The following is a 27,380-nucleotide window of genomic DNA, read 5'->3' on the forward strand; positions in this document are numbered from 1 at the left end:
AGACAGGTCAAAACGCCTTTTCGGGGATCTTTTGAAAAGAAACAGACACTATTTAAACGGACCCATCCTATTGGAATATCCAAGACTGAATGCAGATTCTTAAACAAATCATCACTCCTACCTTCACTGTCACCTGAATGTCTACAGAGACAGTTAGGCACAAAACTGAGCTGTTTTCATGTGTTGTCCTAGATAGTGTAATTAGGCCAAAGGTAACAGTACAAGTTGACGTCTGCAAACACCAAGTGAACGCAGCTCCGTTTGCCGGACTCTGCTCCTAATTACGCAGGCAGGACACAATATTTGCTAGGGCACAGCTGTTGTTTTCCTGCTAGGTACAAAAACATTAAGAGCGCTCAAGCACGTTCACCGCATTTCGCCATTAGAGGTGCAATTTACTGGGTCATGATTTAGGTGCCTGAAAACAAGGTTTGTGACCAGCAGATGAGCACGAAGAGGAGAGTGCCAAAAACCTGACATCTTGCAGGAGTTAGGAGAGGACACGCTTCCAGCAACAGGCAATTTCCCAAGGTGAGGTCTGTTAAACTTTAAAAAAAAAATACGTCTAAAACAAGGAGAGAATGTTTTGCTGTGCAATATAAGCAGCAAACATTATTCTGGTTATGATTTCTAGTATATTTCCCATCTGTTTTGTACATTTGCTAAACTGCTATCACATCTGTAGCTTTTGCATTTTAGGATACCACATCTTCATCCAGAGCACCGTCAGGTCCTGCAAATGTAACCTAATGAAGGATACTGAATAACACGTCGATGCTCAGATTCGGAGGCTGCGATTGTCTCTCTTCATTGGAGTGTTTTCCAATATAGTGCTTAACATTCTGGAATACAGCAGGAGACTGTTTTATCTGCCTTGGCAATGTAACCTACTGATATAACCTACAGAGGAATAACATCGACTCCCAGCCCATAGCCACGACTCACAAGCAGGATCACATCCTCTCCATGTCTCCATCTGCCACTCCAATCACCCTTTCTGAGCAAGAGCTTGGACATGGCACACCTTGGATCCCTATTAATAACCATCACAATGGACTCACTGGCCTGCGACTTGAATCAGAAGACTCATCAGAATTTGTACGGGCAGAAGTGAGAGGCTTTAAAGGAGTACCACCTAGGAAATTAAAAAATTTTATTTAAAAAAAAGAAAAAGCATTTCTTTAGCCTTTCGTAATCAAAAACACACATTTGTGAATTACAGCTCAGTTGCAGTGAGGGTTGCCTATAATGAAGGCGATCTGAGACGCCTGCTTGAAACACGATCCAAACTAAAAATGTGAAGCAGTTCATGAGGTCATATTATTCTTGTATTCGTATCTAGTTTACCATCATTGCAGCTATATCCAATATTCCTTTATTTGGTCCATGAAAGTTACAGTATAACGTGATCTCTTACAAAACATGTCAAATATAAATAATTGCAAACTGTAACAATACGCACAAAAAACGTTTCTTAAGTCACTGTAACCAGGCAGTGTACACTGGATGGAGGGCACAACAAAGCCACCTGTTAATAAAGGTGTTTTATAGAAATATATGGTGTACAGACTGGGTTAATTCTAACTGGTATCTGCATATCACTCAAGAACCCATTCCCAGTGGGTTTGCAAACTTGAGCTCCTTTCTAAATTTCAAGCAACTGGAAGGAGTGAACGTGTGGCATTTTGCTGCGTCTCCAAAAAGACCACTGCGCAAATCACTTCAGCTGCAGGCTGCTATTCCATCTCCAAACTCCTTTTTATCAAGTTATTCAATTATATAAAATGTCTAAGGAAATATATATATATTTTAATTGAAATGTATTTGTTCTGATAAAACAGTCAAACAACCCCTGAAACAAGTGGATTTTCGATAAAAATGATTTGGATCAAACCAGATCTGTGTCCGAGAAGTACAGTACATAGAAACGCTCTTGACTTGCATTAAACCCCCCCCATCCCTGTCTCTTGAAAAAATGGATAAGCGTTCTGAAGCCTTCATTTGACCCTCTAGGACAGACTACAAAAATGTGCACAAATGAATAGGCCCAAGGCCCTCACACGAACCTGGTTTCTGACTGAACTTAAGCAAAAAAGGCATAATATTTGCCTTTCCCTTGCTTCTTGACCCACGGGTGACTTTTCTGACAGAACTGTTCAGCCTTGACTGTTATGTACACTGCACAGGAAACGCGGATCCCGGGAGCTGAGAGGCGGGGCTTAGTCCAACGCTATGATGTCGTCGTCTTCGTCGGCGGGCTGCTCCTGGCGTCTGCGCTTGGCGGCGCCCTCGCCCTCCGGCTCTTCCAGCTTCCGCTTGTGGCCGCCGCCCTCCATGTGGACGTCCGCGGCGCTGGAGGACGGCTCCTCGTCGGAGTCCACGATGAGCACGTCGTCCTGCTCCGGAGCTGAGCGGAGGGAGAACAGCCGGGGGGGGTCAGCCACGTTTCCCAGCGCCTTTTAAAACCCTGAGAGTGTGTCACTGTACATGCTGACAGACATGGCAGAGGTGAGCCATCTGCACGAATTAAAATGGGCTTCCTTTCGGGAAGGGAATGTGGAAAACCAAGGATACCTCCTTTCTACTAAACGAGGCTAGGGACTAGCCACGTTCCTCACGCGCTGTTCTCCTCAGTAAGAGCGTCATTATTCGACGTTCACAATGCGATCCTACTGCAGGAACCTGGGCAGATGTGGGACAGCAGGTGCCAGAGCCCAGGAGTCCCTTACCTTTCGAGGTGGAGGGCTGGGCGCCGTCGTCGCTGCCGTTGGCCATGTTATTCCCAGGCTCGGCCGTGCTCGACTGGGGGGGCTTCTCGGGGGTGTCCCCAACCACCTCAAACTCCACGTCCTTCTCCAGGTCCTCACTGTACAGAGACGGGGCGGAGACAGTACAATCGATCCGACTCACGGGGGGAGGAGAGACTTGTACTGCAACTAGTCTAGTCCATATCTAAGAAACGTGGCTCAGGGGGCCAGTGTCATCCAAGCATTAAACAAATCGAGAGCATGTGCGATTCCAACTGGGTGAAACACTCGTCCACAGAATGACTGCATCCAGCAATGTTGCTTCCTATTTAAACAGGATGCAGTGAAGCAATCAGAGTAAAATATCACGTTCATTACACAAGAGGATCGTCTGCAGGGGGAGCTCACTCCTGCAGCCCTCCAGTTCTCATTATCACTTTTCCGCACCCCAGATCTGAGTTTATCTCACCATCGGTCACTCAACAGTTGCAAAAACTGACATTTAATTTATTTTCTCTCATTTAATCTCCTCTATTCCATTTGATATACAAAGGAAAACAAATGCATAGCAATCCTTCCAGTTTAAATCTGTTTGATGTGTTATTTCCCTGTTGATTTCCACCTTTGGAGTGCCTGGGCAGAGCAATCAGCTAGTTGACCCCAGGACAATGCCTTCTGATGTCAGCTGGCATGGTACTGGGCCTGTCAAGGGTCAGTGTTCCAAAGAACTGAAACATCACCATCTGCATAGGTGCAAATCATGGCAAAAACCATGCATGTGAAGCACTGTAAAATGCATAACTCCACCACTACCAAGAGCCAAGAGCTCAACATCATCTTTAAATATTCAATTTGCTAATGTGTCTCCAAAATTGCAGACAGAACCTGTTTCCTTAAGAAGGCCATTCATGTCCTCATTCTCAGAGCATGACCCCTTGATTTAATTAAACTGGTGTGTCAAACATCTTTTCAGCACCCTAACTCATGGTTGACTACCGACAGCTTTGAATCCTTCCATGGGCAACGCATGACAGTACTCACCAGTGTAGGATGTTCACTAGTAGTGTGTACTCCTGCAAGAAATCATCGACCTGGAGCCTGCTTCCATTGCGAATTCCAAACTCAGAGAGACACTTGTTATTATTTCCTGCCAGTGAAAAAAAAACAATTAACATGGACAGATACCCCCCCTGCTGGCCAGACCGATGACACGATTGATGTGGCAATTTACAGCAGTATTAAGTTAAACAAAAATTTAGATTTTGTTTTACGTTTGACTTTTTCAGCAAGATTTATCAGTCACAAAAAAGCCAAAATAGATGGGCAGTTCTCTGTAGCACGTTTCATTTATTCCATATTAATGTCCCTCTGTTCGGGTCATCTACTGTTGGATCAGTTTACACAAAAGACCCAACGTTCCCGTCCAAGCAAGGAGGTCAGACCCTCACCTTCAGTTTCTCCTTCTTCAGAAGAAATCAGAATAGTCCCTTTGCCATCCTCGATCTGCACATCTGGGGCCACCATGCCGAACTTCTCTTTCAGAATCTGAAACAAACATGGACAAGCTGAGGAACGGCACAGCCGGGGAGGAAAGTTACAGCTCACAGGAAGTGTATACTGGGACGGAAGGAGCTACGACTATAAATCATTTGGATGACTTGAAGACACAAAGGCACAAATGAGGGCAAGGAGTAGAGAATGGAGTTATGAAACGGGACTGACAGCTGGAAGCTTTTGTTTTGGTGTGAGTGTAGGTGTGGGGGCTCCCCCAAGAACTGTGGTACAGCCTCAGATTGACAGACTGTAGATCAGGACTAGCCACCCCTGTCCCCAGAGAGTCACAATCTATCGGGGCTACCCCCAAGAATCATAGTTTTTTTTAAAACACTTGCGACACTTTCTTTTTAAGAACCTGTGTTTGTTTCAGATGAATATCTCAAACTGTCATATGAACTGGTAAAATCTGAATCTAAAGGTCTCAAGTCCTTGCAAATTCATGATTTAGAGGTGACCGATAAGAGGTGGTGGACTTTGGCTCTCCAGAATCACAGCTGGCCAAACCTTCTCTAAATAAATTACAGCACGCACATCAGGACAGCCCTACCTTGTCCTGTAAGCTCAGCACTGTGACTTTGTGAACACTGAGCTTGACTGTGACCTCTGGCTTACTGGCACACACATAGCAGTTGGCATTGGGAGGGTCTAGAGCACAGGGCACCAGCAACTTCTTTCTGGGGTTGGGCTGCTTGTTCAGGAAGACCTAAAGAAACAACAGCAATATTTTAATATCATGTGTCAAGGGCAAATTTGCTATATATTGAATACTAGCTGAAAACAAAGAAAGATATTACATATAAATTTAATTCAAGAACTACAAATGGAAATTAACATGTAACGTTCTTAATTGTTGGGGAACTTATTACTTCAAGATGGGCAATATAAATGTACAGGATGGTAAATGTGCATAAAAAATAAAAATGGTCCTTAAAATGTTTTGGCAAGGATTCCTTTTAAAAATGTAACGCCTGGCACTCAAAATCACAAAAGACGTTGACCAAGTCAGAGGACTTCAAAATGAACACCAACACAAGGACCTAGAGACGTGGAAATTTAAGATTAGCACCGCTGAAGACCGAAAAACAGGGAACCAACTCTCCAGTCATGCGACTGTTTATGACACCGAGATACTAACAAGTCCTAACAATACAAGTTTTATTTAAACAGCTGTGCCAGTTTTCTGCTGGTAGCTTCACTTTTACTAGTAAAACGTTTGCAATGTTAGTACAATAAGTTACCTTACATTCCTGTATACACCACAACCCTCAGCAGGACATGATGGATATAAACAGGTACTGTGGCTATAAAGGAATATAAACTGGAACTGGTGTTGAAGTTACTCACGGTTTTACACTGGTCGATGTTGCCTGACAGAATCTTCAGAGCCTCCAGCACTATCAGGCCTGCTATCACCGCATTGGTAGTGGCAATGGCTGGAATTATATTCCCTGCCATGGCTGAGGAAAGAAAATCCAATTCATTAGGAAGAAAAAGACAATAACGCACAAACTACAAAGTGAGATATGCATTTAACTTTCTCCTGCAGTCTTCTCAGGTATATTTTTTTTAATGGTGTACTGGAATGTCAGAAACTGTGCTATGCAAAACCAAAAACTGTGATAAGGCACAAAACACCTGGACACAAAACCAGAGTGTTCAACTTGCCATATGTATAAAACTGTCGACACTGAATAAAAGCAGCTGAAAAATTCTAACAGGATGTCAATAACTCTCTTATCAGATTGCTGAATACTGCCCTGAATGACCTTTCCTATAAGAGCTGTTCCTACTATAATCATAAAATATGAAGCGCATTAGAAGATTGTCTCTTCCTATTCCCATAATATACAAGTAATAAAAAAATCATAACATTTACAATAATAGTGACCTTAATACTACATCAGGAACTCTTGCAAAAGTTACTGATAAGAATTATTTTATCTGCTGGCCGCTTCGGTTTCCCCCAGTCGACCCCAGTTGTTGAACAGGAGCGGTGAACGAACAGACTGCACTGCGGAACAAGCTCAGCCGTGCGCGTGAGCGCCCCCTCCTGGGCTGCCCAGGCCGTGCCACTTACACTTCACGTCGAAGCGGCTCTTGGTGCTCATGCTGAAGATGTGCATCCGCAGATTAGCGGCGGCCGTCACGAAGTCCATCGCTGGGGGGTCGTCCTGCAAGAGGTATCCAAGTCGCGATCAGCAGGGGTGCAAGGACAGGCTCTGAAATCCCTCGGAAAAGCTCACAGGACTACTGCGATGTGCACTGGTGTACATCTGCAACACTATTATGGCCCCCAGTCTTCGTTAACTGAGTCCCAGTTTGAAAATCCACCCATCAGGTACTCTGTTCATGTCTGGCATGCCAGCAAGCTCCAACACTGGAGGCGGCATCTGTCAAGTTAGGACCACACATCCTGGTCCCTGTTCAGCCACAGCTTTGCTGTGTGTTTGACAGAGTCCAACTTCATTGTTGCATAAGTTTATAAGCACACAGAAGCAACTCCGCAGACTGGGGAGGCTATTTCATGCTCACGGTAACTTTCAGCAGGAGAAAGGGGGTTCTGTCCAGGCTCCCGGCTCACCTTGTCCCACACCAGCTCCGCTCCGTCTCCCTTCTCTGCCAGCTGCATCCGGAGGGTCTCCACACTCCGGGAGAACAGCTGGGCACAGCTCTTCAGCCCCAGGACCTGCTGGTCCTTCAGGCCCGCGCTGGGGGCCTCCTCCTGCGCCCCGCCGCTCTCTGACCCGACAGGAACAGACAAGATCAGACTGACGGGCAAGGCCACCCCACCTCCCGAACATGCAGAAAGGTGAAACATCCCCATAAGATGGTAGACAAGCAGGTGACCTGAGCATTATCCTTGAGATGCAAGAGATCTAAGCAACCAAACAGCTGACTGTAATAAGCAAAATAAATTATATGAAAAAAACTGATAAACCTATTGTTAATGCAGGAACTATGCTTGTATTAAAGCAGTCGAAGACACTTTTCAGGTCGCCATTTATATAATCTGTGAATACAAAGTTTTACTTTTCCTCTCCTCTGCCCACGCTCCCTTACCCATATTATGAACCTCATTCCAGTCTAACGGAACAGGCGGCTTCCTCTTCCTCCACAGCTTGTCCATTGTCAGCAAGTACTTGATGTCATCTTTAAAAAGCTGTAAGGACAACAATGCATCTTATTGAACTTACCATATAACATGCCTACCATAACAGAAATATAACATGTTTGGAAACTAAATGCTCCTCCTGCCTGTTAGATCTCAGCTAACTTCTGAAAAAAAAATAACATTGTGGGATACAGGTACACTTAGAAGAGGAATTAATCTTGAGACTGTGCCGATTATATTCCCTCACTGGCCACTGTGAGCACCAATAACTGCTTGAATATTTGGTTTGAAATATTTCCTGCCTCAGGTTGAGGTTGAGTGGTTGAGGTTGTGCTGAGATTAGGGGATACCCAGTATTGCAGTTTGTGGCCATACACATTAATCAGTCCCTGCTCGGTCTGGGACCCTTACGAGACAGGAACAGGCACCCTCTCTTCCAGAAGGTGATCTGCTCCCAGTACCTTGTTGAAGAGCTTGATGGGGTCATAGCCGGTGGACTTTGCCCATTCCTTGGTGGACACGCGCTTTATGTCTCCATCCTGATTGGAGGCTCCTGCTCTGGCTGCAGTCTCCGCCGGATCCCCTGGCAAACCAGTGCAGAAGCAGCAATTTAACCGGGGATTCAGGCCCTGTGAGGTTACAGCCCTACAGGGGTGAAAACCCCGCACACAGCACTCCTGGCCAGCTTCGTCCATCACTACTGATAATTCCTCTGGAAATCATTGCAATGCATCTGAAGACCGTGCTTAAAACTGCCCTTCGGAAAACAACATGGAGTGAATAAAGTAAAAATAATACCAGGTAGTAGTTTCGATCATAATTACTGTATGCCAACGGTTTTTCTGTTCACCACTAAGATTGTGAGCTCAGGGGAAGGTGTTTCTTTGTTTCCACCAGAGGCTAAACTTCAGGCTGTCATGGATATCCCCACAGGCTATAAAGCATAACGACGCAGCACCACTGACACGTAAAGTTATTAAAAATGCCATGAGGGAAAAATGAAAAGAAGAAACCTACAGGCAGCTTCTGGGTCAGCCGTGTCCGGAGAGACCTCTTGGTCTGCATCCTCCTCTCCGAACAGCTGGCTGGAAAAATTCAGACATTTTGAAACTTGGGCACCCATCTCAAAAGAAGACAAACTCAAACAGCATTTGACCAAAAAAAGCTGTGTTTTCTGCCCAGATTAAGGCTAGGCAAAGTATAGATGCTAAAAATACAACACTGAGAGCCACTGCAAACCAGTACTTAAACATCACATCATACGTCTTTCTTTACAGGTGAACCACTAGGCTAAAAACACAGTGTTTAGTAGCACTGGTGCATCCTGGGGTGAGCAGTAATACAGAAAGTTGTTGCTTGCATATTAAAAACAGAAAGAAGGCTCTCTCAGCCTGTCTCCCTTACTTGTAGAGGTATTTGGCCCAGACTATACAGTGGATAGGCTCAGACGGAGTGTTGCGAATAGTGCATCCTGGGAAAGTCTTCTGGGTGGGCTTGGGCTGGCACTCATAACACTCGGTCAGCCCCTGTGCAGTGAACAGAAAACAGTCCAGAACGGGCGGCACTGTTCCACTGGGTCATCTCTTAAGGAATACAACAATTAAGGAACTGCGAAAAAAGGTGCCGTATCGGTAACAGAGAAAAGATTACGCGCAGCTCACGTCAGGTTGGCAAATAAGGCCATTCTAATTAGAAAACCTTTAAATGTGGAGGGAAATGACCCAAACCTAAGATAAGATCACTTTATTGGCCATATACAATTTCTTGTATTAGGAATTTGTCTTTTCGCATACCCCAACTTGCTCTCCATGAGACACACAGACACACCTACAATAGAAAAAGACGCTTTTAACTCTATAAGGACAACACTGAGTACAAAACACTGCAACATTGCTCTCCATCTTTGAGATCCAGGTGTTCAGAGACTGCCAGCTAGCCAAGCCTCCAAAGTGACTTTGCTCTTGAGCCTCATTACTTTGTTTTCCGGAGTTTCCTGAGTAACAGTACTTGCAAATCTGTGTTTGTGGTGAAAATTCCTGACAATATACGAAACACCTGTGATTCATATGTGGTAAAGAAACATCGAATGGTTTCAGAAGAAAATATCTGTCCCAGTGATATGCAGTTCCTTGTTAGGCTCAACATTTAGTGAACTAACACTGGAAAATATCCCAATCCTCTCGAGAAATGTAGAGCTAAAAGTCTCACCTTCTTGATGACCGTGACCTGTCCCAGGTAGCCTGCTGTTCCGCTCTCTATCAGAGGGACATCTGCGGCCAAGCACATCCTGTTCACATGGTTACGGGCAGCTGTGGCGAGAGGACAGCACTGACTCCCGGAGCCAAAGAAAACCAGACCCGATGGTGCCAGGCGATCAGACACCGAGCTCTACGTGCACACTTAATGTTAACACAAAACCCAGTGGCTCAGGTCAATGACTTCTGAATTTTTTAAAACATGTTTTGATAGCAGATTTTAAAGGTGTTCATCTTCTAACAAGTTTCCACTGTCACTTCATTGAAGTTCCTGTGAACACTGAAACCACAAAAGACACAATCACAGCTCTTAAGAACAAATGCAGTTATCATCTTCCAGGCAAAAGTGTAGCAGATTCTCCTGAACCAACACGCTGAAGTGGATTACTGCTTAACTAAGACATTCTCTGTGCTAGAACAACTTTCAGAACACAACTTTTAAAAGAACAATAGCTGTTTCTTGTTTGATAGTAGCAAGGAAGCCATTTCTGTGAAATAATGATCGCTACCACACCGAACTGAAGAAACACAAGCCTCCAGCTCAGACCACAGCGAAAGCACCTATTTGAATATATGAATATATCCACTAAAATAACAGCCATGGTGATGAACTGAAATATCACATTGTAACCAGGTTTCATTTCTGTAACCACTAGCTTATACATAAGAACAGATACAAATATGAAGAGGCTATTCAACCCATCTAATTCACTGATCCACAGATCTCATCCAGCCACTTCTTCAGGGAAGCCAGGGTGTTGGCTGGATAGCTTGCTCTAAACTATAAATACGAAGCAATACAGAAGTACTAAACAGTTGCGTGTTCCTGTTGAACTGTACCTCAATCACAATCAGGTCATGGTGTTTGATTACAATTTTTAAAGAAGTCAGATGTAGGAGAAACATCAGAAACTATACTGTTTGAAGAACTACTAAAAATACAGTAGGGTCTCGACATTCTCAAGCATTCAGTACAGACAGCAAAATTCGCGTATAACCAGGACCCTGCTGCACTTTTCCCAATAAGAGAAAACGGAGACCATAAGGTAAAACCAGACTAGATAGTTTTTCAAGTGCAACAGAACTCTGAAGACAGATGTTGAAACCACTGTTAAAATATTTTTTTTAGTGTTTCGTTGTTAATAGTTAAATAAAATCACCTTACCTCGATTGTCCAAAGCATTCATGACCAGCATAAAATTCCTGAAAAACTCCACGTTGTAGTCAGGGCTGGAGGGAATAACAAAAACAAAAAAGAAAATTAAACGATTTTAAGAGATATAATTTAAATGTACACAAAGTACACTGGACATGCAGATTTGATTCAAAAGATTAAAGTATTTCTAGCAAAATAAGGTTTTCAAAAACAAAGCCTAGGTTGGTTTGAAACAACTTGAAATATTCTTCTAAAACTCTGTCCTCATAGACATTTGTAATGGGCTTTAATGACAGACAAAATTGCAGTAATGATTCTTCTCACCACTAAAACATTTAATCGAAGATTAAATGCTTCTACCCAGAAAGAAACTCAGACTAAAGTAATGAACATACCTACAAACTGAGAGAGAGGAGAGGAACTCTCATGGAAATGTAATGGACGTTACAAAAGACTAGTCAGAATTACAATAATTCGTCAGGGGATGGCCCACTGTTGTACTCTTCACAATAAGATGCTTTCCTTTCTACACATTTGATTTTAAATATAAATTACTTCAAACACAAAAAAAAGAAATAGCACAATCTTACTTCATAATACTGTCATGGTAAGCTGTAATGTTGGCTTTGGGGCTGAACTGCAACACACTCTCCTTAGCCACCTGAGAACAAAAGTTGCAGAAAAATTCAATGTACAAAGACAGTGTAGGATAAGAAAAACCACACACTATGCAGACGATGCAATTCAGCTGAACTTATTCTCCAGTCACTGCCATCAGCCTCAGAACTATTTATTATTCTGCTCACCTTGTGCCTTTAAAACGAAGTAAGGCATTAATGAACACTACAAACACATTATTTATATGTATGCATAAGCATACAAAAGATATGCAAAAATACCCAGTTCCACCTTTATTTTCAGTTAGAAAACATGGCTGCATCACCGGATGCAGGCGGGCTCAAGCTGTGACAGGTGGGTGCGTCACACTGCATGTGCCCTATAGTAGCTGTTGATTCCACATTGGGTATGTGTCACACTGAAAATAGTTCAGAGATTCCAAATCTTTAGATAGGAGAAAGTACCCTATTCCCCAGCCACAGCACAGGACCCTGAGGAAATGGCTCTATAGCAGACCATGTCCCAGTGAGTTTGGGGCAGGCACTGAGGCATGTGTCTCTCCGAAGATCTGCTAGGCAGCTCGAGCTCCTTCGCCCTGTTGTGCTAAATTAAAACTTCTAAAAGCTAAAAGTAAAATAAAAGCATTAGAACGAGAGATGATCACACAGAATGCCGGGCCCAGGAACTGAATATCGTATGCGTTTTGCAAACATTCTTTGTAATTTTCTGTCAGCCATCAATGCAAACCTACTTCACACGACTTCCATTAAAAACGAGAATAATGAACAAGGCCTCTCTTGCCGTCGTCACTATGGGTGGCAGGAAAGGAGATCAGGGGCCCACGGTCCTGCCTCACCTGAGCCTTAGACTTTCCCACATGTTTCTTCTGGAACAGGAACTGTCTGTTGAGGTTGCTCACGTCAATGGTGTCAAGATCGATCTGGGGAAGAATCACAGGATGTGTTTCGGAACAGAAACGAAACAGCACCGTATCGCAACTCCCCCTTTTTTTAATAATGCATGCCAGGTGTTTTATCGTTGATTTAAATTTGGCCCCTCGCTGGTTTGCAAACCGAACTGCATACGCAGTTGTTTGTACATCAGAGTTCAGAGTGGAGCTACACACGTCCCCTTCGACTTCAAATTTAATAACCGAATTCAGATTTCCATTCTGAATTTGATCACCTTCGATCAGAGAACATACTCGTGGGTAGGACTGACGTGCTGGGTGTTAGAAAACGTACCTTGCTCAGCTCCAGAAAGTCTGAGCTCACAGGGTAATGGCACGATACCAACTACAGTATGGGGCAGGGATAATGATCGCTACCACACCGAGCTGAAGAAACACAATCCTCCAGCACAGACCACAGCGAAGGCTTCTATTTCAGCATCTCAATTTGCCTCAAGGGGGGACAAGACCCAGCTTTGCCCATTTAAAACCCCACGCTGTGACAAGCGTGAATACGAAGACCGGATGCCCTGACGCGCTCCGTCTGCTCCCAGTGCCCTCAACAACAGCAACAGGGCACCGTGTGTAAAACGTCACCGGTCTTGCGCTCTGCTCTCGGCCCCGGCGAGACGCCTGGCGGGTAAATCTTTTCGAAAAGTGAAAAACACTTCTCCGTGAGCGGCGGGGCGGTCACTCCGTGCCCACCAAGCGCGGTGGCCGGCAGAAAGGGCACGCTCCAGCCCGTCCTGCCGTCCCACCGGTTACAGAGAGAGAGCGAAACCCGAGCAGCGGGACACTTGGGGGCTGGCGAGCTCAAGGCTGCAAGGTAACACCTCCGCAGTCTGCACATTGCAAAGAGAGGCTGAGGCTGAGATTCCGGAAATCAGCGCGTTCCGTGTGGAGTTTGTATGTCCTCCACCGAGCCTGGGACTTTTTTTTTTCCCCCGGTTGCCGGCCTAACAGATACACGCTGGTCGGTTTCTGAAACGGGCGCCCGCTGTGTGTGCGCCAACCGGCGGGTACCCTTACCGGGTGTAGGCGGTAATCTGAGACAATGGGCTCATCCCCGGCGGGCACGGCATCGCTCATACCGGCCCCCCCTAACGCAATTACAGTTCTCACGCATTCCCCCGCGTTTTCCGCTTGCTCTTTCATTCATCAATTACAAGCCTGGCCCAGGCCACACAAAGCGAGAGCGGAGAAAGACGCCCCCCTCCTCGGGTCCACCAGCTCTTACCACGTCGATGTTGGTGAAGCCGGTCAGGACGAGGTTCTTCAGCAGCTCGCAGCCGATCCCGCCGGCTCCCACCACCAGGACCCGGCAGCTGGAGACGGACTGGGCCAGCTCTTTCCGGAGGGACCCCACCAGTGCCATTGTAGAGACAAGTGTGCGGTTTCCACGGCGAGTTCGGGACGGAGCTGAAGACAGCCGAGGCCTCCGATGAAGGCAAGAAACAGCGGTGGCAGGAACCGGACCCGTGGCTGTGCATCGCCCCCTGCAGGCGAGGAGGACTAGACGAGACGTCGCTTCTGATCGTACCAGTAGCGAGAAGTGCGTATTGAAACAGCAGCTGCATTTGAGAGGGATGCTAACACACAGTAATAACAATAAGTGAAATATTCCATTAATATGTTTACACGCATTCAGCTATAAGACTGGATCTTAGACAGGAGGCACTTCTTTACTCGAAGGATTGTGGTAATCTGAAACAAGCAACCCCTTAAAGCGCTTCTGTAAAGCGCTGTGAGAAGCCACCTTTAAAGGCGCTATATAAAATAAGGTTTATTATTATTATTAAACCACTAAAAACGAGCAACCTAGATATTCCAAGTGACCTCTCAAATGTAGATTATGTTCTATATTGAATCTATTTAATTATCATTCTCTGATAATAAGCGAAAACAAAATGTTAATCTTTTGTTTCACTATCAAAAATGATATGAGACAGGAGGTTTTATTCATCCAAAATATTTATTTTTTCCAAAAAACATAAAAATGTAGATTTCATAGTCTTTAAAGAGGTTTCCAAACTAGGTTATTTCATTCTCTTTATCATACAGTAAAATAATTTAGAGAAATAAGTAAGTAGTTTGAGATCGAGCAGTGGAACATCAACTCAATAGTTTTGACCTTGAAATAAACTTTCATCCATTAGTAAATAAAAGGAAAATTCTATTTAATGTGTACCAATCTAAACACTGTTTGTTGCAAAAACATGGCTTGTTGCCGACACTCACAGTCAAGTGTTCTTGAAAGCCGTTTATGGGATGAGATTTGACCAGTTCACTGGATTCAAAATCAATGGATTTTAGATATCCATGTGGAGTAAGAGGAATAGTTCATGTGGTATAATGTCATTACAGATGAAAGAGTGGTAAAGGGAATCTTTGTGGGTTATACTGGGGAGGTATGAGGTCACGGCTGTGTTTGTGGGGTAGAAGGCGAGGTATGAGGTCACAGCTGTCTTCAGTGAGGTCACCACAGGTACTCAGACAGCCTGGGGTCCCTCCGCAGTTTCTCTTCCAATGCCAGGTACTTCTGGGGTGCTTTCTCCTTGTGCCTATAATGACAAATAAGCAGGCTGCTGCTGTCTCTTCTGAAAAAATAACACCAAACTACAGGACTGAAACGATATTATATTAGACTCTAATCGTGAAATAGAATAGCATTGTGCCAGCTTACTTAAGTTCATTTTGCAAAAGCAAAGACAACCTGATAAATTTAAGCTTATATTTTTTTAACAAAGCAGGAAGGGACATCAAACATGATTTAATGAGGTTTTATTTTAAGCCTCTGTGTCTTTGCACACAGTATATAAAGCAGGATAGCTCTCTGTTAACACCCTTATAAAACCAGCATTAGCATGATATAATTCTGGTTATCCATAAACTGTGTTTAATGGCTTTCACAAAATAACATTAAATGACTCCACCACATTTTAACACTAGTGGAGTATAATGGACTGTAGAAATAATGTCTTAAGATGGAAAGTGAGCCCTAACCTTCTGTCAAGGGTAAACATACAGTGGATATCTTCCCCTCTTTGCATCAGTTCACCCCAGTGTGCTGCCCTTGGTCACACATCTAGGGAGTCCAAACTGCCTTCAACCTCCATCACCCAACAAGTCTGGTTTGACTGAAAGTGTGGCTATCTCTTCAAACCAACCAGGTTCTGAGATTCTGCACCATCTTGATTTTAATTTGTTGACAACTGAATTAATACAGTGTGAAAACACTGGAATAAATGTTGTGCTGTTAAATGTTAAGTGTATGACATGAGGATGTTCCTTCTCATATCACTATACACACCACTTCATGGCACTGAATTTCAACCAATATACTAGTTCCAGCTGAGTTTCCACAGGTGGCACCATCCCCAGCTCAGGATAGTTACTTACCTGTTGAGGCGCAGCTCCAGTATGTGGATGCGGAACATGGCTTCTGAGCAGTAGGACAGGTAGGTCTCCTCATCATCCTTGGTCAGGGACAGCTGGTTCTGCTGATACCACTGCTGCTTCTTCTGTAACTCCTGTGTCTCCTGAAGACAAATCGCAGCATTTCAGCTGGAAGGATACTCTTGAAAGTGTTTATATTATTTATTGAAGCAAGACAATTTGGTCTTTTTCTTGTTGCCCATGCAGGATGTAGTATTATTTATTATTGTCATGCAGACTGATGACAACAATGATTAATGACGGTTTCTTGAGGTAGTGTGGTCCACCTGTTCCCCTACCAGACCTGTTCAGATTGTACACAGCTGAGCTACCAAATTCAAGACTGCCACGTGTGCTTTCTTCCCTGACATCACCAGTACTTTTTTGTGACCACGCACCAATGAGCTCCAATGAAGATGAGCACCAGACATTTGCTACCAAATAACTGAGAATTCTGGGACCATTGTCTACTTGAATTAAGGTTTATGGATAATCTTCACAAAACTGGATGACAATTATTAGGACACGTTAATATACAGCTATTTGAACTTCAAGCCGATGGAGAAAAGCCAGGTGTCACCTTTTCGAAGCGAGCCTGGATGAGGTTTGCTTTGTCGATCAGACGCTGCTTGAGGTCGGACAGGCAGTCTTCTCGCAGCTGCAGGGCCATCTTGCGGGTCAGGGTGTCTGGGTCTCCCAGCTGCGCCAGGAAGGGAGCCAAGTAATCCAGCTCCTTCTCTGCTTTCCGCAATTTCTCCTCCTTGGCAGAGCGCTCCTGCCAAAAAAAACACAGGCAGATTCAGAACCTCTGTTATATTTGAAACAGAGCGAAACAAACTCAGAGACGACAGGTTTAGGTGCACTGGTCTCATTTGCAATGTTTTATGCTTTCAAACAGCAGAATCTAAAGAGAAAAATCACTACTAATAGCAACACTTTTTCCTTGTTTTTGCCCATTTTACATAGTAATATCTTTGGCTAAACATGCACAACAGTTCAGTCTTTAACTGGGAAATCTACGTGTCAGGGAGAAAAAGAATTCAGAAAACATTTAGTGTGCTGTAAGATAACACATCCAGATGAATAGAAAAGTTTGTTTTGCTTTACTAACATAAATAAAGTGTATAATATACTGAATAAATGGTAGCAAATACATGATAAAGCAAAAAACACAGCAAAACAAAGTAAATATATGGTATGAACATTGTTAAAGCAGTACCTGAATGCACGTTCTTACACTGAATAAGTACAGCTGACAGCCATCAAAAATCACTAAACGACAGTCTGCTCACCATGTCTTCTCTGTTTTTACGGGCCTTTTCATTCCTGGCTGTATCATAGACTGAAATCAGTAGCTCAGTCCCAATGTCTTCTTGAGCTCGAAGGGACAAGATGGCTCTAGTCTGCAAAGGACAAGGACAGTACACGAGAGATAGTTCATCCCTTTTGCAGTGCTAAGGACAACACACTGTCCAGCTGGAACTCTGGCTTTCAGTACTATACAGTATTACAATCTCAGAACTTTATATACTTTAAAAACTTGGATTTATTTTACTGCACCAAAGGATTATCTCTTCAGCTGTCTTGCACTTTACACAAGAAACCTGTTTTTGCAAATAAATCTGTTAGCAGAACAAAGCCCTTAAGTTTCAGACACAAATAAAGACATACATGTTATGCATTGTACATAGGTTTCCACTGTGAGCCAGTCAGAAATCAAACATCAGTTGCTGACAGGAGTGATCTGTACCTCTTTCTCCGACTCTTTCACTCGCTGCTTGACAATCTCCTCTTCCTGCATCAGGGACATCAGCATCTCATACAAAAACAGGTTCTTGCTGGGTTTCTCATTGGGGTCAACCTGCCCACAGAACAGTGTACAAGAATGCTGTCAATGACCATCCTAGTTTTCTTCAATTCATAGATATTAATTACCTGTGTAGATACTCTGTTACAGAGTATGTATGATTTTATACTGTTTTAGGAACTTCTAAATCTAAATGACTGATTTGAAAGGTACAGTGTGACCTTAAAGAAACTACATTTTAAACGCTTAAAAAATGAAAGAGACAATTACGTAAAGAACCGCCTAAAATGTTTTAAGACATAGTAAATAGTAACTCTAACATGCAGACAGAGGTATTTTGAGATTCTTGTAACACAACTGGTACATTTATTAATTAGATAAAGGAATCTTAACAGATATTTTAGCTAGCTGGATAAAAGATAATCTCATAAGAGGTCCTTAAAGCTGTAAAATAATAACTCAATAATAAGTCTGCACTGCTCAATAAAAAACAACAAATTTTTTTTTACAGAAAAGTAAAGCTAAACATACAGAGCCCGAGTTAATTTCCCTTCCTTGTCTTTTCTGTTCTGGGCTCAGTACCTGGTAGGTGGTGACCATGTCCGGGGTGAAGACCATGCGCTGGTCGTGTTTGTCTCCAGTGACGCGCGGCTTGACGAACTCCCTCCAGGAGGGGATGATGCAGTCGTCCTCTCGGTGGTACGTCAGCTGGATGCGCTGCTCTGCAATCAGGAACACTCTCTCGGCCACATCCTCACTGGCCTTTCTGTCTCGATTGCGATGGTAACGCTCAGTGATTTTCTACAGCCAGAGAAGAAAGCAGTCGTTCTGCCTATACAGTGTTTGACAATTACCCTGATCTGGTAATCTTAATTGCAGACTCTTATCTATGTGGTGTAGTGACAGACAGGTTGTCTGTGGGTTTGATTATGAATGGGGAGTCTGTGTATAGTTACAAGGGTCAAGGGGTGAGTCAGGTTGATGCATAACTTGCCTTAAAAGGTAAGTTGCATAGCTAAGGATCTATGGCCAGTGACTGAGCAAAAGGAGTAACCCCCAATTTCTTCTAATGATCATGCTAATTGCTGAGCAGGAACCGTTCGTATGTTGTGTGCACAATATAGGCACAGTTAAGCAAAGAGCATTTTAGTGAAGAATGATAAAAACCCTGAAAGAATCAAAAAGAATATAAGAAAGGTGGCAAAGGAGAACAGGCCTTCAAGCCCTTTTTGCCTTTTTTGTTGTTTAATCCTAAACTTCCAGTTTGTCTGTTGATCTATGATTCACCAATCACTGTGGATCAGTGTGATTTTATTTTTTATTTTTTTTGGTATGAAAAGTGTTTTTATCATTTCTATCAGACTGTTATCTACCACCTCTATTTGCCACGCACACAGCAGGACTTCACATCAGTTAGCTCACTGCTGATTTACCAGTACAGGCCTGCTGTTTGGATCCTGGGCATTGGCGGCCATTGGCATCTTCAGTCGCTTCCCAAAGATCACGTGCCTGTGGTACAAGCCGTCCGGTCTGGCCTCAAAGGTCTCCGTCATCTCGGATGGAATCTCCACGCGCTTAGCCAGCCCGTCAACCCGTGCGTGGCTGTAGAACTCCATCTGCCGCTCTGTTTCTGGCTCCAGCGTGATGTACCTGTGAGCTTCGAGCAGGATATAAACAGGAAACAGGCACATTATGCTTGTGTTACATGTTCTAGGCGATACAAAATCCATTATCACCTAGACACATTTGTGTTCTAGAAGCACCAAGAATTAGGGGCCTTACAGTACATGTCGAGAATGCCTGTAAAGTCAGATGAGCTTTTCAGCCACCTGTATGGTGAGAAATGGGCCTGTTGTTGACGATATAACACAGTGCAGTGCACCTAGTGTCGATGATGGCTTGTGTGCATCCTCCGGTAGACGCCATTGATGTTAGTATTGTATGCTTTTTTATTGTCATTGTCCATAATAAAATTCACTGTGGTTTGTACATGTACACAATTTCTTCACTCTTTGTGTGAAGTGCCCAGTTTTCATTGTGCGATTGTTTGAAATGACCAACTAACTCAGCACCCTGTAAACATTTTACATTATCGGTATATAAATCATTAGAATGCATCTGCTGTATATAAGATACTGAGACAAGTCTAAGTCTTCAAAAGAACCTGTAACTCTCCAAGTTAAAAGTTAAAGAAATCACTGATCACTGGCTACAGATGCTATGCAGAGGACCACCTCATGGATAATGTAATGTGTATATTGTTACTCTTTAGTGCGTGGGATCTTCCTGGACTGAAGTGTTCCAAAGTCTCATTGCTTCCTTTCTTCAGCTCCCTCATTTCCAAATGGTCATGTCTGTGTCTGAACCACTCCTTCACGTCTGAGACCTGTTTACCTGCAAACAAAGAGTGGACAGTGGATAGTGTGATTCCACACAAGGTGTAGTGTATCCAGTACATATACATACTATAGCACAGAGTCAGCACACTAACAAATAAAAAATATTGTTACTCTTTATTTTAAACAGTGTTACACACTTACAAATTTAATAAAATGGTCACTAAAAGCTAACATATATCTGAATAGTATCTTTAAGGTTTATTCAACTGTTTCAACCTAAATAAAATCACCGAAGATTCCAGGTGAATTAACTTAAAGGTGTTCCCATATTTGCATCTGTAGCTTCTGCTTTATTTTACTAAGGCACAAATGAGCACTATTCACATCCAACAACAAGGAAATTCAATTCATACTATAAGAAATGCTCTTTCACTAAAAATCCTTTCATTGATGAGATAAGTATCCTTTCCAACTGCTAAAATTGTACCCAAACAAGAAGAGATCTGAAAATGACTAAAAGACAAAAGTGATATCAATTGTCATAAATCATCCAATTCATACCTATTCACCCAACAGTTTGCTTTAACCATAGAGGTATTCAACCCACACAGGATGTCAGGCTGAAAATTGACCTGTCCAATGAAATTGAATTAATGGAATTAACAAATAATTAGGAATGATTTCACTTAACACAGCCTTACATTCCAAGTCGTGGTAGACAGTGAGCCGAGTCACTAGTCCATCCTTCATCAGATAAGGAGCAAATTTCTCCAACTTAGCCTTCCGGTACTGGATAACTTTCTTCCCCTCAGGGCAGCGAGTCTCCATATCTACAGAGGAAAAGAGAAATGAAAAGAGAAATCTGGACACAACTGTGATGATGCTGACAGTGCCGCACTGGCACTGATGGAGCTCATCCGAATTTTGCAATTTTTCAAAGACATAAAAGGGAATAAAGATACAAATATATCACATAACATCTGTATTTTATTAAAACTTGCCGATTGTTTAACTATCACTAATATGTCTGTGGAAGCATATTCTAGGCAGAGCTACCTTTTGAGGAAATGTCAATTTTCTCGACCCATGAGGGAGGCATCTCAAACACCACTGGCTCCTCTTTCTCCTCCTACAGATGTACAAAACAGAGTATGAACACTTCCATACCTCCAGTGCAAGTTTTATAAGCCTTCCACGCAGGCAGTAAACAATGACAGCTTTCTTCGGGGATCGTTAACTAGTTACATACTGACTAGATTTCATGTTGACTGAAAAGTGGGAAAAGAAAAATATACTTATGCTGTCTAAGAAGATAAAACACTAACAAGACACAGCACACTCCTACACTTAAATGGGGTAATATACGTCATAAAATTATACCATCAACATAACAGCTCTAACCACTCAGACTGTGTAACTCTCTGTGCTTCCCACTGCTTCTATTCTTATCAGAGCCTGACACACACACACACACCTCCTCCTCCAGATCCTCTTGGTTCTTCATGTCTGGGATCAGTAACAAGGGTTTGCCCCTTCCAAAGAGCAGGAACTCCCATTTCACAGCATCACCCAAATCAAACGTCAAGTCCTGAAAAGAGATTAAAGGTAAGGCCTCTGTGTTTCTCAGTTTTTTAACATAGGTCTTATTCATATTAATGTGTGCTGTTTAATGTGAAAAGTATCTAGTTTTACATGCAATTAGGATTCCAGAATAACTTTCCATGCTGTGTAAACAAGGTAATTGGTACATGCCTGGCAGCAGTCTTGAGTTAGTATCTCACATATGCCATGTTGAATTCACTCTTTATATTCAGTTTCTTGTACTAGAGGGACCCAATTTGGAATATCAGGTTCATAATTTTGCATAGTGATCTTCAGTATTTGAAAACATAAAAAACAGAAAGAAAGGGATGCCAATACCTATAAATTTGTGTTTTTTGTCTTCAAATTTCAATTCTTATACAGCACACAAAGCAATGCCATTGCTGTTAATGTGCTATAAATTGTATACTGCATGATCCAGTTCTACCTACTATTGCACTTGGGAAACATTATTCACTCCGTGTGTACAAGGATGCCACTTTGAAAGAAAGTGTAGACTTTGGGGATTTTACTTTAATAAATTAAAGGATTGGTAAACGTTAGGAGTAATTGAGTGTCTTCAATAAATATTCAAATATATAAAAACCATGTGACCCAGTAGCTGAAGATCCACGAGTGAGACCATGGGAGCCGGACGTTTTCATTAACATTGTGGCTCCAAAGAGAAAAGACCTGTACTGGAATGCACTCACCCTACAGCCGTTCCTGCAGTCCTGCATATTGACCCAGTAGTTCTGATGGTTCCAGAGGCTCTCGATTCCCAGAAACCTCTCGTCCGTAGTGCTGAAGCTCTTTCCGCTCAGCGGGTCGATGAAGAAGTTCTCGGGGACCTCACGCCTCCCAGCCAGAACCAGAACCCAGCAGTGCACACGGAGGCCCATCAGCGGGTCGGGAGGAGGTCGCTCCCGCTCCTGAAACACAGCATTTGCCCCCAGAAGGACGCAGCATGACACCTTTCTCTATGCTGAGATATCTGTAACCCTAATGGGACACTGTCAAAGAGTGTCCCACATACTCACACAAAGCAGAATCAGCATTTTTTTGCATGATAATGTTAATTGTCAGTGTGATAAAGCCAACAAGAATGAGTGCCAATTACAGTCCATCTTCACTGTATTGTCCAGTTAATTCTATAGCTGATGGAATCCTCACGGAGTACCTTACTTCAGAGTTTGTTGCTTAAGGACTTTTATTTTATTTCACATTACATTACATTATTATCAAACTAATCAGATGACTGAAAAATCTCTTTAGAACAGAAAAAACTTAAAGGACACAGTGAATCCTGTAACAGTTTCTTTCTGCATCTACCTGTTAGAAAATGTGCAGTAAACCAGCCCAGCCCCCAGCTGTCTGTGCTCAACTCACAGCTTCTTCTCTCTCAGCTTCCTTGCGCCTCTTCTCCTGAGCGGCCAGGATCTCTGCCTGCTTCCTCTGCTCTTGCTGCTGTTCAAAGGCACTGCGCAGGTCTCTGGGGGGCTTCACAGCATACTTCTTCTGAGGGGCTCTCTGCTCTGGCGGTTTTCCCTGGAAAATACTACTTTGTATTCACAGCTCACACAGCTTTTATTCCACAGTTTGCTACAGTATATGCAGACACCCACATAAGTCTTCAGAGTAGTGCCCAAGCAATCAAGCAATACTGCTGAAGCAGAGTCCCTGGCATTCTTCAGAAAGGACAAGAAGAGCTCATCAGATCAACAAGCTCTTAGCACACAATGAACAGAATGGCCCATTTACACCATTTTTCTTATATAGATAGATACAGTACTTTTCTTTTGTTTCTTTTGTCACTCTCTTAATAGTGGAATGTTTGACTTTGAATTCACACTGACCCATTCAAAGTTGTTTTGCTCACAAACCATCTCTCACAAATCAACTGGATAGAGCATATCCCATTAAAAAACACAATTACCACAATTTTCCATTTATTACTATATAGTAAGCGTTATTGACCAGTAATTGCAATATAAAATGCATTTTACTGAATTAAAAAACACATTATTCTTAAAGTGACAATTGAAATAATGAATAGCTTTTAATATACATCAATAAAGTTTTATATTACTAAAAGACAGTTAGATGCATATTGTGTAAAATTGTTTAGACAAAAGGTTACATTATGCAACTGCCTTTTCTGTGTTAAGAAACCTTAGGTGCCACTTAGGTTCCCTAAGACTTTTCCTTTGATTCTTTGTTACTCTCAAAGAGCAGACTTCAGTCTTTTAAATACATCCATGATCTCACCCCCATTTGTCTGCATTATTGTAAAAAGGAGTCAGTTCCGACACACAGCAGGTGCAGGGAAGTCTGTTTTTTTCCATTGCCTAAATGCTCACCTTCTCCTGGTTCACCAGCAGGGGGCACTGCTGGTGTGTCTGGTCCAGCAGACAGAGCTCCTTCGCTGCATAGCCGCTGACGCAGTATGCATCATAGCCCGCCCCAAGCAGCAGGGAGCAGAGCAGGTTTGCGAACTCGAAGCAGGTCCCACGCTGGCACTTCAGCACCCAGGTAGGAGAATGAAGGCACTGGGGCTGAGGAGGAATAACATTGCTAGAGTAGGCAGTCATGCCCGAGATTAAACATTCAAATTCCAAATGCAGTCCGTCACAGGCACAATTTATAAAAAACAATTAACATAGCCAGCCATGCTATAGTGGTCAGATGGCCTTAGACCTATTTTCTCCCACTACGGATTCTAGTTGTATTTTTCGGTGCTGTTGCCTTGACTTACCAGATCTACAGGGGGATCCAGAGGCTCGACAGAGAGATACTCAGATACAAAACTGGCACAGCCGCCCCAGCTGTACAGTTCAGGGTAGGACAGCAGTGTTGGGCGCAGCGTGGTGCTCACAAACTTCTGTGCAGGGAACAAGAGACAAAAAGTGAGTAAGAGAATAGACTTCACTCATTTGTAACCTCTTGTAAGACTCACCATTTCTTTAAAAAGGCAACCTTGATATCCTACACAAATAAAGAAGCTCAGTGCCCCGTACAAGAAGACAACCTTACAATCCAAAGCTTATACAAGTGCTCAGCACCAGTGGCAATGAGGGGAACTGGTGCTCACTGTTGTACTCAGGCTATCATACAGTTCTGTAGTTTTAATGTAATTTAGTAGCATTCAGGTTTTTTTACTGACCATCCCAAAGATGCATCAAACCTGTGGCTGTTCTGCACCCCGATAGTGAGAAGATTTGGGGGAGGCTAAGCAGCTACTGAGCAAATTTGGGCTCCTGGCAGGACATAATCAATATCTGTGCCATAAGAGATGTAAAAGAGCAATACAGTTTTCACGCAATTGCAAGTTCTGTACAAGAGTCACCTCCTCTACCTCATCCATTTCCTGACCCACAAGTCCTGCCTAGCCCACGTACCTCAACCCCACACTCATTGAGGGGATTCAGGAACAGAGGTTTGCGGTCAGGATACAGGTGGGCATATTGAGAGCGGAAATTATCAGCGATGGCCAGCAGCAGCTTCTCCTGGGAGGAGTTCTCCTTGTACGAGGAGGGGAATTCAGAGAGATCTATGGACGACTTAGTCACTGGTCTGAAAAGATGGACAAGTCAGTCATTATCATTATAGTCATTATTGTGTGCACACACTGGACACCAATATATTGAATGTCAAAGGCTCAATCAGTGTGAAACACAAGACATAGGAGCCCACTGAAGTTCAGGAAGAAATCTTTGAAGTTCAAGAAGACTTCTGTCTAGCATCCACTAGAAAAAAACTAAACATCATGAAAAGCTGTACTTAGTGTGGGCTAAAGGACATATCTACTCATTGTGGGCAACTAGAACTACAGCTTCCAGACTTCTACATCAAGCAATGACAATGATACAATCATTGATTCAAGACCCAGATTACCCAGATTCAGGAGCAATAGAACAACGTCATTTTTTACTCCCACAGCTGTTAACCTGCTCAATTTGGATAATTAACTGAACATTTTACTTTTAGATATATATTTATTCTCTTATGATACATGTATGTCTCTTATTTGTTAATGGGTCCATGTTGTGTTAAATATATTGCATACTGTGTTATGTCTCTTACCTGCTTGCAAAGCAAATTTCCCATTTGGGACAATAAAGTAAGTACAGTAATGTTGACATGAGGTTTGTACTCACTGAGGGCTATACTCAGAGTAGCAGACAGAAGGACTGTACTCACTGCGGACTGGCAGGGGTAGTGATGTGTATTTTGGATAGTGTCTCCTCCAGATCCTGCAGCTCTGTATTCAGATCTTCATCCCCTGCCTCCTCCTCCTCCTCTTCCTCTTCCCCCTTCCACTCTCCAGCCTCAGACAACTGCTCCTCGGGCAGCGTCTCCATTTCTTACAGGACTGAAAATGAGAAAGAGGAGGAAAACCTGAACTCCACAGGATCACCTCTCACCCTGTCTTCAAAGGGACAGGACTATCAATCAATCAATCAAAGTTTATTTATCAAATGCACAATAATACAGCGCGCAGCAGTAGTTGCTGGCAACGAAATGTCTATCAATATCAATTACATCATATTTTTGTTTTACTATTCTTTATAATCATATAATTTTTATTGTATCATTCTATCCATTCTTTATTCGGATCACCCTAAATATATCTATATCTACAGTAGGAGGCATCAGATTCCTCCTGTTAAGGAGGATTCCTTGTGCTTATTGTGTGCCTTGTGCTTATTGAAACACAAGGCACAGAATTCAATTATCTACTGTAATTACCAAGAGAAAACAGTGTAACACACTACACCTTGACATTTCATGTTAAATATATTTTACAATTACAAGTTTACGTTGTGCCACAGAACAGTGTAAATATATCCTTACTGCAACTGCTAAATATTTAAGGAAGCTCGACCATTTTCCGTTCAGTATACAAAACTAAATAGTTTATCCGGTTTCATAATTTATTTACGGTTTAGCATACGATAGTTTATAGTTTATAAACAGTTTCTGAAACTTCTAACCCCTGTTTTCATGAATAACATTGTTTTATTTACTTAGCCGCATAATCAACAGGTACATTCTACTGTCACTGATTGTCTTTTACCCTTTGTTTCGTTTTTAAACATCTAGATATTTAAAGAAAAGGTAAATCGCACCATTTCCCATCACAGTACCTCTGAACGACCGTCCCGTTTACGACCGTCTCCATGGCCACGGCAGCGCTGGATCACGCTATTCTGTGGCCCCGCCCCTTACGTAAGCAGCGTGAGGAGACGAGCCGCGGGTTTCTCCTGGTTTGAACTGTTGATAAGCGCGGACATTTTCAGCATCTGACTAGTGCTACTTGAAGCTATAGATCTTAAAGGACTCCTACGGTTTCATTTTCGATTTTGCATGTGAAAAACAATTACCAAACAACAACAAAAAAATAAGGCCACAGCTTCCTTTCATCTTCTGTATCTTCATGTACAAGCTATGCTCTTAAATACCTGACCGAGCCCCGACCTACTTAAAAAGTAGAAAGTATTTAAAGACCTCTGTAATCGTTTTCAGATGTTACAATCCGATGATCTCAAGTTCTAGAAATCTTCTAATGAATTAACCCCTACTTTTTGGAAACAGCAACTGTTTGGGGGGAAAACTCACGAAAAAAAATCTAAATGCTAAAAAGATTGATCGGTTGAGTGCGGATTTCGGAAACCAGATGCTCGCCAGAAATAAAAACCAGACTAGACCAGACCATATACGTTTCAAATGTAGCCCCCTTGGGTGTCACGTCAGCGCAGTGGATCGTATTGCTGTGGCCCTGGGTTCCATTCTGGACACGGGGTGCTCTCTGTGTGGAGTCTAT

The 27,380-nt window shown here is 42.9% G+C and overlaps 2 protein-coding genes across 2 annotated transcripts; both read right to left on the minus strand.

The window, feature by feature from the left end:
* Positions 1-1,362: 1,362 nt before the first annotated feature.
* Positions 1,363-13,850, minus strand: uba2 (ubiquitin-like modifier activating enzyme 2). The gene is made up of 17 exons (XM_088938932.1): positions 13,632-13,850; positions 12,302-12,385; positions 11,418-11,488; positions 10,837-10,901; positions 9,625-9,725; positions 8,821-8,942; positions 8,434-8,501; positions 7,878-7,999; positions 7,365-7,464; positions 6,886-7,043; positions 6,382-6,475; positions 5,649-5,761; positions 4,852-5,007; positions 4,196-4,292; positions 3,789-3,894; positions 2,730-2,866; positions 1,363-2,407 (listed from the first exon to the last, which is right to left on the minus strand). Exons 1-17 carry the CDS (start codon positions 13,767-13,769, stop codon positions 2,220-2,222), a joined length of 1,920 nt encoding a protein of 639 aa, XP_088795058.1. The 5' UTR covers positions 13,770-13,850; the 3' UTR covers positions 1,363-2,219.
* Positions 13,851-14,353: 503 nt separating this feature from the next.
* On the minus strand, positions 14,354-25,917 carry drc7 (dynein regulatory complex subunit 7). The gene is made up of 17 exons (XM_088938662.1): positions 25,757-25,917; positions 24,955-25,129; positions 24,312-24,437; positions 23,917-24,111; positions 22,946-23,104; positions 22,270-22,488; positions 21,450-21,563; positions 21,032-21,104; positions 20,677-20,805; positions 19,902-20,030; positions 19,070-19,293; positions 18,219-18,437; positions 17,580-17,690; positions 17,122-17,232; positions 16,410-16,604; positions 15,794-15,933; positions 14,354-14,955 (listed from the first exon to the last, which is right to left on the minus strand). The coding sequence occupies exons 1-17, from the start codon at positions 25,915-25,917 to the stop codon at positions 14,871-14,873; spliced, it is 2,565 nt and encodes an 854-aa protein (XP_088794788.1). The 3' UTR covers positions 14,354-14,870.
* Between the last annotated feature and the right edge of the window lie 1,463 nt (positions 25,918-27,380).

This window comes from Atractosteus spatula, chromosome 21, assembly GCF_055471065.1.
Source record: "Atractosteus spatula isolate fAtrSpa1 chromosome 21, fAtrSpa1.hap1, whole genome shotgun sequence".
NCBI classification, from domain to species: Eukaryota; Metazoa; Chordata; class Actinopteri; order Semionotiformes; family Lepisosteidae; genus Atractosteus; species Atractosteus spatula.

Bases quoted from the DNA above. Each gene is read 5' to 3' on its own strand.
- uba2 (XM_088938932.1), bottom strand. From the start codon at position 13,769: ATGGCACTGGTGGGGTCCCTCCGGAAAGAGCTGGCCCAGTCCGTCTCC. The intron at 7,465-7,877 runs GTACTGGGAGCA...TTGTCCTTACAG, and splicing joins CCATCAAGCTCTTCAACAAG to CTTTTTAAAGATGACATCAA. The intron at 6,476-6,885 runs GTGAGCCGGGAG...TACCTCTTGCAG, and splicing joins CGGAGCTGGTGTGGGACAAG to GACGACCCCCCAGCGATGGA.
- drc7 (XM_088938662.1), bottom strand. From the start codon at position 25,917: ATGGAGACGCTGCCCGAGGAGCAGTTGTCTGAGGCTGGAGAGTGGAAG. The intron at 21,105-21,449 runs GTGTGTGTGTGT...GTACATCTGTAG, and splicing joins AAGAGGATCTGGAGGAGGAG to GAGGAGAAAGAGGAGCCAGT. The intron at 15,934-16,409 runs GTGACACCTGGC...ATTTGTCTTCAG, and splicing joins TCCAGGCTCGCTTCGAAAAG to GAGACACAGGAGTTACAGAA.